A 13681-nucleotide genomic window follows, 5' to 3' on the forward strand; every position below is an offset into this window, starting at 1 on the left:
AGGCGAGAAATGTCTTTTGAACACTGTCAAAAACTACTATTTTATGTCTAAATAGGTTAACGTGATTCAAATGGTATTTTGTTTAACTTCCCTAAGTCCCAAATACCAATCTAGATCTCTAAAGACACAATGCAATTGACACATTCCGCACACGCAGGAATTTGTATGTATTCCTAATTACAAAATGTAAAAACTTTGCCTTAAGCCAAGCCTATGAATGTCTGTCCCACACATGCATCATTCTCCTGGTGTACGCAATCCGCCTCTCCTGTACAGGGCTCTACGCTGACCTTTTTTACAAGGAGCACAAGTTGAAAAATGTAGGAACACAATTACAAATATTTGAAGTAACAAGCCATTTTCTTTATAGTAATGGTGAAACATGACGGTCATGAATCTGCGCTCAGTGTATTCTCCATGGCACTCAGTGTATTCTCCATGGCACTCAGTGTATTCTCCATGGCACTCAGTGTATTCTCCATGGCACTCAGTGTATTCTCCATGGCACTCAGTGTATTCTCCATGGCACTCAGTGTATTCTCCATGGCACTCAGTGTATTCTCCATGGCACTCAGTGTATTCTCCATGGCACTCAGGGGCTGCAGTACAGTGAAGTAATCATTGCAACCATTATCATCTGGGTGATGTTTTTCTAGCCGCACTGGTGCTCCTAAATTATAATTCTAGGTCGCACAGCAAAATATTTAGACGCATATGTGAGTAAAATGGTCACACTGTAGAGCCCTGCTCTCCTGACACCCGCATGAAATGATGCCTATTCTTTGTGACAACCTTAGGAGGTGACCCGTAGTACAAAAAAAACACCATGCTAATTGTATTTAGTGGACGTTGGAGAACAAAGACATTCTGAATGACAACAAGGAAGGAAGCAGCTGCGGCTAGCTGCTCCCAAAAAGCAGCATTGTTTTCGTTAATTATTATCCAGAAAGCTAAGAGGCCAGTGCCTCTCTATCCAAGGCCACAGAAAACAGATGGGTCTTGAGGGTCAGCGGCCGCTGTCTTTGCGATTGTTCTGCACTGGTTTGATGTGGTAGCAACACGTGAGCAGTTCTGTACCTTACTAAATCGAACACAGCCCATGGGCCATAATCAATGGAGCCTTTGTGTAAGAGGCTCAGTGCTGCTCACTGTAATACAGCTACGGCACAGACTCTGGGTTTATCTCAGCCCACCTCAGACTCTTACTGTATGTGTTCCCAGCAGCCAAGCATAAAAGCTTTGACAAACGTAAGAAATAATGAATAATATCAATCTATCATTGCACAGCACCAGCAGTAAATCAAGGACCTAACTTCTGTTCATATTTTGAAACCTTTCAAGTCTAAAATAAAATAAAAAGCATAAAATAAAAAGCATAGATGAAAGATCTAGAGGTGGGTGACAGGACACCAGCGTGAAAGCTGGAGTGGTGTTGCGCAACCCCTTGGGGACACGCGTGTGGAGGTCAACCCCTTGAGGACACGCGTGTGGAGGTCAACCCCTTAGGGACACGCGTGTGGAGGTCAACCCCTTGGGGACACGCGTGTGGAGGTCAACCCCTTGGGGACACGCGTGTGGAGGTCAACCCCTTGGAGACACGCATGTGGAGGTCAACCCCTTGGGGACACGCATGTGGAGGTCAACCCCTTGGGGACACGCATGTGGAGGTCAACCCCTTGGGGACACGCATGTGGTCAACACCTTGGGGACACGCGTGTGGAGATCAACCCCTTAGGGACACGCGTGTGGAGGTCAAACCCTTGAGGACACGCGTGTGGAGGTCAACCCCTTGGGGACACGCATGTGGTCAACACCTTTTGGGACACGCATGTGGAGGTCAACTAACCAGCGTGTTAGTTAGTTAGTTAGTTAGTTAGTTAGTTAGTTAGTTAGTTAGTTAGTTAGTTAGTTGTCTGACAGGAAGAGAAAAATAAGAAATCTGACTGACAGACCGAGTGCCTCACTCTGTGATTGATGCTCCGGGAAAAAGAATGTGTTACCCGAATGCACGCTTTGTTCAGCCCCGCATTCCATCTCTTTCTTTTGGCCCAAAGCCTTTTAACTCAAACCCTTTCATTGTCTCTGTCTGGTCTCTCATTCATGTGGTTTTCAGTAGCAGTAGTGTCACTAGGTGCAGGGGCCAGGGAAATATGTCACGCCACACTGCTGAACGTTAAGCTAATCTTCGACAGCAACAGAGAGCAGTATCAATAGGATTAGATCCACTTTCACTTCAAGAGTCTGTCACTTGTTTACAACACATATTTGTGTGTAATAAAAAAAAAAAGTTGTACTACAACCCCCCCCCCCCAACAAACTCAAACGTTCTTATAAATTGTTATGCTGGGATCTGGTGAATCATAGAGCCCAATATATTATTCTCTGAATGTAGCTAGTAACATCCATGGGACCAACCCAGAGGTAAACTCCACTGAGGTGAGCTAGTGTTTTTAATCTAACCACTGACAAAACCAGGATTATAATCCTACTCTGCTGGATCAGTACAGTGAGAATGCATTCATTCGAAACCTCCCCACAATAGCCTTACACCAGAGCCATACACAGAGAATATGCAGCCTATACATATTGCTCTGCCTTACATATAAGTGCATAATATACAGCTGATACTGTGTATTAGACCTGATACTGCACCATGGCTGCCAATGAGCCCACCCGCTCATGCTCAGCCTCTCACATTAACAATTAAAAGAGGATGAGTAACCTGATGTCTCCAATGGACTAGTGGAACACACCCAGGGAGAGTAAAGACAAGACAAGAGAGTGTCAGAGGGCAAGGCGAGGCAAAGCAACCAGATGCTGTTTAGCCCTAGCAGTCATCATGCATTACTACATCCCTCTCTGCCTCAGGCCTTCCGACATGCAGCCAGAACTGAGTTTCTTCAGAGATTATAGCCGACCCATAAACTAAACCCATATTCATAGCTTCTAATGAACTCCCAGTCCGGCCATGTGAGTTGGGATTCTCTAGTCAAGAGAAAAATGGAACATAAAACCAATAGCAACATAACAGTCTTTGATTAGCAGTCATAGAGTGGTTCTGTTTGATGTTTAGAACCCTGGTAAAATGACAGACAGTTTGCTCTCCTAAAATACTTTAGTGAAACTGAAGTTAAGTTGCACAAGTATTGTGTCTATCATCATGAAGTCTGGGTTTACACTAAGCTCCAAGGTGAAGAAGCCAGAGAACAACACTGATATTGATACATTTAAGTCTTTGTTTTCCACTTAGACAAAAAATGTAAGGCATGCTCTGGGTTTTTCTTTCTCAATGCAGTATTTGACTGTGTGTGGTAGCAGACTTGTGGATTTAACATACCATCTGTTAATATAACATTATGAGGATCAAAAGGAGCATTAATGTACTGAGAAACTGTGGCCTATACAGTAGGCTGCTATAAGTCAAATACTGTACAGAGACATGACCAAGTTAAACAACAAAACTGGCCCTGGTTGGTTCTCATCCAGTTTCAGGCATCCAATGATGTCATTCTTATGCTTTTGTTAAGATGAAAATCACCTATAGTATCATTTCAGATGTAATTCACAACCAGAAATAAATCATGGAGACTATCAAAGCCACTTAAATAGCCAAGTCATGTTTCTTTACAGCCCTTGGGTCCTGTATTTTGTTTCACAGAGTCAGAGAGTTCACAGCAAATTACAGTAAGACTACAGGCTACTTTAATGGCTCCTGTTGGACAGTAAGGCTACCTTTCTTTCGTAATAATGTCCCTCAAAAGACAACATACATAGCATATATCATCTGTAACCTATTGTGTTGGGCTTTCAAACGCCATCTCAAACGTTGAGTAGAAGAAGTGAGTCAAAAATACAGACTCCAACAACCGCATGCATCAGTCAAAGTAGCAGCACTCATTCTTGACAAGCCTCATCGCGCGCACGGTGATGACAGACCCCTCATTAAAGCATGGCTACCTGTCAACCGCCTCACCTGACAGACAGGTGAGGGCGTGTAAAGGGATCGTCTCTTACCTTTATTCCTTGTTGTTGAGTAGTTAACGTCAATTTGGTTTCATCCAACAGTAGAACTTCACAATAAAACTCCTCCTGAGCAGTGCAGAAGCAACTCATGTCTTTTCTTTTGAGGGGATACAAGGAGAGCACTGATTTAACTGACTTCTGACAGTTCAATGATAAAGGAGTGTTTGTTCATAAGAAATGATGGACTAATGTTGGGAGTAAATAAAAGTCAAATTCATCAGGGGGTTTTCTTCAATGGACCACTCCTTCGCCGATCCTTTTGTGATTATCACTGATCTGCAAAAGAAAAGACACAACCATTTAAATTATTATTGAATTATCAGTAGACGTTAATGCATTTTAACGAAACTGCACCTGCTAAAACAAGGATTAAAGAAGCTTTTATAAAATAGTCACAATACTGTAAACAAATGCTTATAATAATATTGTTGTTGTAAGGGTCTCAATAGGCTACACACCTTTATGCTCTCTCCCAAATATTCCCAAAACTTTTGTTTAGGATTGTAGGTCGGTCTTTCAGCAAATCAGCCTTCTTTCAATTTTACTCCAAACCGCAGCGCTCCTTCCTTGTCTTGTAAGTCCAATAAGCACATGGGTTCTGCGCTCTTCAGTGTCACCCAGGTCCAATGTTCAGGGATGTCCAAGAAAAATATGAATTCCTTTAAAAGTGATCCGCTTTTGACCTCCAAGTCTTTCGTTTTAGTTTGTTTTATATCCAGCAATACTAAACGTGAAGGTAGAGGCGTAGCCTGCACTTGTCGGCTTAGAAAAATGAGCCAAAACCTCGCCACTCTTCAGCATTTCAGACAGGTTGCTAAGGAGCGGTGACCATCTCTCAAGACAAAGCTCCCCGACATAAATGACTCCGCCCATCTGGACTTTCCACCCATTGAAGCCATACAGCCAAAATGCATTCATAGATGATACAATTATGCCACCTGTCGGGGATTTGCAAAGTGGTCGCTCTCTCGCTCTCTCTCTCTTTCTGTGTATGTGTGGACATTGGTATGCCTGTACATAATTTCAAAATACCTATTTTAAAACCCACTGTAGGCTGCAGTAGATAGGCTACAGGATATTTTTTGTTGATTTGTGCTCACATATTTTCAGAGCTATAAGTGCTACCTTGCTTTGTACTAATATCTGGTGGTCGGTCTTTGCCAATGTCTCCCCACAAAACAAACAGGTGGGAAACTAAAAAGTTATCATCCCCCTCCATTACAATAATCAATTCAGTTCAACCAATACTCAACTATTGTTGTTATGTTATGTTATGTTGTTCTTATGTTATGTTATGTTGGTCTGTGTGGAATGCACATGATGACCTTATTTCCTTTGTTTCCAGATAAGGGTGGCCCAATATATGTCTATATGTGAAGCCTACGTCTGTGTGTTATAGCCTCTGAATACATACATGAATAAGTTGTAATTGCCAGTTAAAGGTGGGATACTTATGTCTACTGTAGGAAAAGTGGGTCAGTAGGCTAATCAACCTTCCATAAGTAGGCTGGCCTAGGCTAGGCTACACACTTTTTCACATAGAAATAGGATTCTAGTTCTATGCTCACCCCCGCTAATATTAGGGTAGCTGTAAGAAAGCCTGTCCCTTTAAGAACTCAGGGATGACATCATAGCTATCGCACACTTGCAAAGTCTTCAGTTCGTTAGCTAAAGATATTTTTGCAAGAAAAGACTTGGGTCATGGAAGTAGATGGGAATTTTTCAAATATAAAGTCAGAGTGGTAGCCATTAAACGTGCCAAAGAGCTGATGCACTTAAAGAACCTTAGAGAAAAAGAGATGATGAGCAAGCTTGACAGTTTTCTAAAGAAAGATAATCTATCTGAAGAAGAGGAGTCTGTATTCAAGTCTTTACAACTAGAATTAGAACAGCTTTACACGGATCTGGCAAAGGGTGCCTTTGTAAGGTCAAGAGCAAAATGGATTGAGGAGGGGGAAAGAAACACGAGTTACTTTTTTGCACTTGAAAAGAGAAACTACAAAAGAAATTCTATAACTGCACTCAAAATGAACAATGTTTTATGCAAAGATCCCATTACAATATCATCATTTGTCAATTCCTTTTATGAAAAACTTTACAGCTCTCAATTTCAGGAAGATGGAAGTGAAAGCTACATTTGCCACATTCAGAATTATGTCCCTGTAATTGAGGATGATTTCCACTCAGTTTGCAATTCACCTGTGTCAGTTGAAGAAATTAGAGATGCTCTGAATTCAATTAAAAAAGGGAAATCACCTGGCCCTGATGGCCTGTCAGTTCAATTATATAGACAGTTTTGGGAGTTACTAGAAGACCCGGTTTTTAATATGTTGTTTCAAGATTGCATTAAAAATGGGGAAATGGTTTCCACCATGAAACAGGGCCTTGTTTCATTGATTCTGAAGCCCAATAAAGACCCTTGTCTCATTGACATTGGAGACCAATTACTCTATTAAATATTGATTACAAATTGATTGCTCTGGTTTATGCCAAAAGATTAAAGAAAGAAATAGATACCATTATAAATGAGACTCAAACAGGATTTATGAAGTGATGTCACATAAGCTCTAACATTCGTTTAGTCTTGGAGCTTATAGATTATTCAGATGCAATTGACTCAGATGTGGTTGTCTTATTTTTGGACTTCTGTAAAGCCTTTGACACAACTAAACATGAATTGCGCTTTAGGTCTGAAACTTTTAGGATTCGGTGAAAATGTTATCAAAGTAATTCAGATGTTTTACAAAGATATAAATAGTTCTGTATAAATAGTTCTGTGTTACTAAACCTTAATATACTGCTCAAAAAAATAAAGGGAACACTTAAACAACACATCCTAGATCTGAATGTAATAAATAATCTTATTAAATACTTTTTTCTTTACATAGTTGAATGTGCTGACAACAAAATCACACAAAAATAATCAATGGAAATCCAATTTATCAACCCATGGAGGTCTGGATTTGGAGTCACACTCAAAATTAAAGTGGAAAACCACACTACAGGCTGATCCAACTTTGATGTAATGTCCTTAAAACAAGTCAAAATGAGGCTCAGTAGTGTGTGTGGCCTCCACGTGCCTGTATGTCCTCCCTACAACGCCTGGGCATGCTCCTGATGAGGTGGCGGATGGTCTCCTGAGGGATCTCCTCCCAGACCTGGACTAAAGCATCCGCCAACTCCTGGACAGTCTGTGGTGCAACGTGGCGTTGGTGGATGGAGTGAGACATGATGTCCCAGATGTGCTCAATTGGATTCAGGTCTGGGGAACGGGCGGGCCAGTCCATAGCATCAATGCCTTCCTCTTGCAGGAACTGCTGACACACTCCAGCCACATGAGGTCTAGCATTGTCTTGCATTAGGAGGAACCCAGGGCCAACTGCACCAGCATATGGTCTCACAAGGGGTCTGAGGATCTCATCTCGGTACCTAATGGCAGTCAGGCTACCTCTGGCGAGCACATGTAGGGCTGTGTGGCCCCCCAAAGAAATGCCACCCCACACCATGACTGACCCACCACCAAACCGGTCATGCTGGAGGATGTTGCAGGCAGCAGAATGTTCTCCACGGCGTCTCCAGACTCTGTCACGTCTGTCACGTGCTCAGTGTGAACCTGCTTTCATCTGTGAAGAGCACAGGGCGCCAGTGGCGAATTTGCCAATCTTGGTGTTCTCTGGCAAATGCCAAACGTCCTGCACGGTGTTGGGCTGTAAGCACAACCCCCACCTGTGGACTTCGAGCCCTCATACCGCCCTCATGGAGTCTGTTTCTGACCGTTTGAGCAGACACATGCACATTTGTAGTCTGTTGGAGGTCATTTTGCAGGGATCTGGCAGTGCTTCTCCTGCTCCTCCTTGCACAAAGGCAGAGGTGGCGGTCCTGCTGCTGGGTTGTTGCCCTCCTACGGCCTCCTCCACATCTCCTGATGTACTGGCCTGTCTCCTGGTAGCGCCTCCATGCTCGGGACACTACGCTGACAGACACAGCAAACCTTCTTGCCACAGCTCGCATTGATGTGCCATCCTGTATGAGCTGCACTACCTGAGCCACTTGTGTGGGTTGTAGACTCCGTCTCATGCTACCACTAGAGTGAAAGCACCGCCAGCATTCAAAAGTGACCAAAACATCAGCCAGGAAGCATAGGAACTGAGAAGTGGTCTGTGGTCACCACCTGCAGAACCACTCCTTTATTGGGGGTGTCTTGCTAATTGCCTATAATTTCCACCTGTTGTCTATTCCATTTGCACAACAGCATGTGAAATGTATTGTCAATCAGTGTTGCTTCCTAAGTGGACAGTTTGATTTCACAGAAGTGTGATTGACTTGGAGTTACATTGTGTTGTTTAAGTGTTCCCTTTATTTTTTTGAGCAGTGTACATCCAAAAGATTCAGTATCAACTGAAGTGTACGACAGGGATGCCCGATTTCGCCATGTTTATTCATTTTGGTTGTGGAACTTTTATCTCTAAATATTCTGAATAATGCAAATTTGTATGGCTTAACCATTTTTAACAAGATTTTCCAACTGGCTGATGATACTAGTCTTTTCTTAAGAGACAAAGACCAGGTCGCCCATGCCCTTAATGCTATAACTGCATTTTCTATTGCATCAGGTTTAAAACTGAATGTTTCTAAATGTGAAATCTTATGTTTATTTGACTCTGATGATAAAGAAATAGAAAATATTCCTGTAAAGGACTGTGTTAAATATTTAGGAATACATCTGTCAAAAAACCACTCAGTCAGACAACATTTGAATTTCTCTCCTAAAATTAAGAAAACCAAAAATATATTTAATAATTGGCTACAAAGAGATCTTTCTATACTTGGGAGAATACTTCTGTCCAAGGCAGCGAGACTGTCTCGTTTTGTGTACCCCTCATTATCTTTATGTGTAAATCCTGCTACTTGTAAAGAGATAAATAAGGCCTTTCTTGACTTCATCTGGAAAAATAAGTCTCACAAACTAAAAAAGTCAGTCATTTCTAATTAAAGAGCCGAAGGCGGTCTAGAAGTGTTGGATTTTATTTACATAAATAACACTTTCAAGATCAATTGGTTGAAAAGATGTTTGAGCAATACTGATTCAATATGGTATTTCATTCCAAATAATGTATTTAATACATTGGGAGGTCTTCAATTTTTACTGAAATGTAATTATATTCCTGAAAGATTACCTGCTAAATTGGCTAGGTTTCACCAACAAGCTTTAATGGCCTGGAAAATATGTTTCCTACACAATTTTTCCCCACATAAAGCTCTTTTGTGGAATAATTCAGACATAACTCTAAGGAATAAGTCATTGTTCTACCCCAGCTGGCACGAAAGGAATATTGACTTTGTCCTTAATGTTTTCAACAACAAGGGTAATATTCTCACATATGAACAATTTATAACATTGAAAGAGTTTCCAATACCTTTCAGAGAGTTTATTTCTGTGATCAAAGCCATTCCCAGCGATCTAACTACACTAATGAAAACTCATCTTAGCTTTGGTAATGATTACAAAATTTATCCAGAACTCAGATTGGAAGGCGTGGGCTTACTTGAGAAATCTTGTTGTAATAAATATTTAAGACAAATTCTTCATTCACAAAACCAATTTATACCGAGAGGAACATTTCTCTGGAACATGCTTATTCCTGACATTGTCTGGAAAAATGCATGGTTAAGGCCTTACAAATATTGTATACCAAACAAAGTTAAGGAAGTGCACTTTAAAATTTTACATAAGATATATTCATGTAATTCTATGATATCCAAATTTGTGGATATTGATGATATCTGCGTTTTCTGTGAAAAAGAAGGTGAGAATCTGTCTCACTTGTTCTTTGAATGTAGATTTGTGTCAGAATTTGGGGAAAATCTTGCAAAATACTTATTTACCATTATGAACACTACTCATGTTTTTGACATGAAAGATATAATATGTTACTATTGCAATGATAACAAGACCAATGAAATTATTGTGGATTTTGTTTATTCTTGTTGCCAAATACTTTATACACAAACAACATTTCCAAAATTCTATACCAAAATTTAAAAATGTTTGATTGAATTTAATTATCTTGTTTAGACATTATCCCTAGTAAATAACAACAAGAATAACATCTTCCTGAATCATTATAATATAATCAATGCAGTTAAGCCCAAACCATTCCCCATTATTCAGAGAGGCGTTCTACAACGCTTTGAGCGCTCTCCAAGTCCGGAAGTGAATATCACGTAGCGCAAAATTTCAGTCACTGATTAATAACATTTGCCCATGTATTTCAAGATTGAAAAATATAATGACATAATGCCGTGGACCGAGCTAGCAATTAACGTCCCTTAATGCTCAAAGACAGATTCAATGGCTGTAGCATAGCATATTCGACTGAATGATTAGCAAATACATATTTGAGAAATTATGAATAATAAGTGTATGCTTTTACCTGATAATATACTACTAATGATCATTTAACAATTTCAAATACCGAGCTAGTAACGTTAAGTAGCCTACGTAACTTAGCTGACCTTCAATTGAGGGAATTCAGCAGAATTCTGAGACATTTTTACAACTTATTAAAACTCTAAAAATAAATACATGGGCAAATGTTATCAAACATGATAATAATAGGCCTGCATTACGGTAGGCAGCTAATTATTAAATTACACTCTCCATCCTTACCTTGGAGGGTCACTGTCTCTGAGCTGATCGCCTGTGAGTGAGACAACGCTAGCAAGCCAATGGGAGTGTAGTAGAACGTCCCTCTGAATTTTTTATATTTTTTATTTATTTCACCTTTATTTAACCAGGTAGGCTAGTTGAGAACAAGTTCTCATTTGCAACTGCGATCTGGCCAAGATAAAGCAAAGCAGTTAGACACATACAAAAACACAGAGTTACACATGGAATAAACAAACATACAATCAATAATAAAGTAGAAAAATATACAGCATGTGCAAATTAGGTAGGATAAGAGAGGTAAGGCAATAAATAGGCCATGGTGGCGAAGTAATTACAATATAGCAATTAAACACTGGAATGGTAGGATGTGCAAAAGATAAAAGTGCAAGTAGAGATACCGGGGTGCAAAGGAGCAAGATAAATAAATAAATACCGTATGAGGATGAGGTAGATTGGATGGGCTATTTACAGATGAGCTATGTACAGGTGCAGTGATCTGAGAGCTGGTGCTTAAAGTTAGTGAGGGATGTAAGAGTCTCCAACTTCAGATATTTTTGCAGTTCGTTCCAGTCATTGGCAGCAGAGAACTGGAAGGAAAGACGACCAAAGGAGGAATTGACTTAAGGGGTGACCAGTGAGATATACCTGCTGGAGCGCGTGCTACGAGTGGGTGCTGCTATGGTGACCAGTGAGCTGAGATAAGGCGGGGCTTTACCTAGCAGAGACATGTAGCTGACCTGGAGCCAGTGGGTTTGGCCATGAGTATGAAGCGAGGGCCAGCCAACGAGAGCATACAGGTTGCAGTGGTGGGTAGTATATGGGGTTTTGGTGACAAAACGGATGGCACTGTGATAGACTGCATCCAATTTGTTGAGTAGAGTGTTGGAGGCTATTTTGTAAATGACATCGCCGAAGTTGAGGATCGGTAGGATGGTCAGTTTAACGAGGGTATGTTTGGCAGCATGAGTGAAGGATGCTTTGTTGTGAAATAGGAAGCCAATTCTAGATTTAATTTTGGATTGGAGATGTTTAATGTAGAATGGTGTCGTCCGCGTATAGGTGGAACAAAGAATCACCAGCAGCGAGAGCGACATCATTGATGTATACAGAGAAGAGAGTCGGCCCGAGAATTGAAACCTGTGGCACCCCCATAGACACTGCCAGAAGTCCGGACAACAGGCCCTCCGATTTGACATACTGAACTCTATTGGAGAAGTAGTTGGTGAACCAAGCGAAGCAACCATTTGAGAAACCAAGGCTGTTGAGTCTGCCAATAAGAATGTTGTGATTGACAAAGTCGAAAGCCTTAGCCAGGTCGATGAATACGGCTGCACAGTAATGTCTCTTATCAATGGCGGTTATGATATCGTTTAGGACCTTGAGCGTGGCTGAGGTGCACCCATGACCAGCTCTGAAACCGGATTGCATAGCGGAGAAGGTACGTTGAGATTCAAAATGGTCGGTAATCTGTTTGTTAACTTGGCTTTCAAAGACCTTAGAAAGGCAGGGTAGAATAGATATAGGTCTGTAGCAGTTTGGGTCTAGAGTGTCTCCCCCTTTGAAGAGGGGGATGACCGCGGCAGCTTTCCAATCTATGGGAATCTCAGACGATACGAAAGAGAGGTTGAACAGGCTAGTAATAGGGGTTGCAACAATTTCAACAGATAATTTTAGAAAGAGAGGGTCCAGATTGTCTAGCCCGGCTGATTTGTAGGGGTTCAGATTTTGTAGCTCTTTCAGAACATCAGCTATCTGGATTTGGGTGAAGGAGAAGTGGGGGAAGCTTGGGTGAGTAGCTGTGGGGAGCGCAGGGCTGTTGACCGGGGTAGGGGCAGCCAGGTGGAAAGCATGGCCAGCCGTAGAAAAATGCTTATTGAAATTCTCAATTATTGTGGATTTATCGGTAGTGACAGTGTTTCCTAGCCTCAGTGCAGTGGGCAGCTGGGAGGAGGTGCTCTTATTCTCCATAGACTTTACAGTGTCCCAGAACTTTTTTGAGTTTGTACTACAGGATGCAAATTTCTGTTTGAAAAAAGCTAGCCTTAGCTTTCCTAACTGCCTGTGTATAATGGTTCCTAACTTCCCTGAAAAGTTGCATATCACGGGGGCTATTCGATGCTAATGCAGAATGCCACAGGATGTTTTTGTGCAGGTCAAGGGAAGACAGGTCTGGAGTGAACTATTGGCTTTATCTATTCCTGGTTCTAAATTTTTTGAATGGAGCATGCTTATTTAAGATGGTGAGGAAGGCACTTTTAAAGAAAAACCAGGCATCCTCTACTGACGGGATGAGGTCAATGTCATTCCAGGATACCCCCTTCAGGTCGATTAGAAAGGCCTGTTCGCTGAAGTGTTTTAGGGAGCGTTTGACAGTGTTGAGGGGTGGTCGTTTGACCGCAGACCCATTACGGATGCAGGCAATGAGGCAGTGATCGCTGAGATCTTAGTTGAAAACAGCAGAGGTGTATTTGGAGGGGGAGTTAGTTAGGATGATATCTATGAAGGTGCCCGTGTTTACGGATTTGGAGTTGTACCTGGTAGGTTCATTGATAATTTGTGTGAGATTGAGGGCATCAAGCTTAGATTGTAGGATGGCCGGGGTGTTAAGCATGTCCCAGTTTAGGTCACCTAGCAGCACGAGCTCGGAAGATAGATGGGGGGCAATCAATTCACATATAGTATCCAGGGCACAGCTGGGGGCAGAGGGTGGTCTATAGCAAGCGGCAACGGTGAGAGACTTGTTTCTGGAAAGGTGAATTTTTAGAAGTAGAAGCTCAAATTGTTTTGGAACCGACCTGGATAGTAATACAGAACTCTGCAGGCTATCTCTGCAGTAGATTGCAACACCGCCCCCTTTGGCAGTTCAATCTTGGTGGAAAATGTTATAGTTAGGGATGGAAATTTCAGGGTTTTTGGTGGTTTTCCTAAGCCAGGTTTCAGACACTGCTAAGACATCCGGGTTGGCAGAATGTGCTAAAGCAGTGAATA

The 13681-nt window shown here is 41.6% G+C and overlaps 1 protein-coding gene across 1 annotated transcript in view; it reads right to left on the bottom strand.

Annotated features, from left to right (window-relative positions):
* Positions 1-4777, bottom strand: part of epb41l4a (erythrocyte membrane protein band 4.1 like 4A) — a 127648-nt gene extending 122871 nt beyond the window's left edge. Inside the window, 2 exon segments of the mRNA NM_001165322.1 lie at positions 4015-4299; positions 4482-4777. Of these exon segments, the coding sequence (NP_001158794.1) occupies positions 4015-4113 (99 nt within the window). The 5' untranslated portion in view covers positions 4114-4299; positions 4482-4777.
* Between the last annotated feature and the right edge of the window lie 8904 nt (positions 4778-13681).

Source organism: Salmo salar, chromosome 13 (assembly GCF_965601325.2).
Source record: "Salmo salar chromosome 13, fSalSal1, whole genome shotgun sequence".
NCBI lineage: Eukaryota > Metazoa > Chordata > Actinopteri > Salmoniformes > Salmonidae > Salmo > Salmo salar.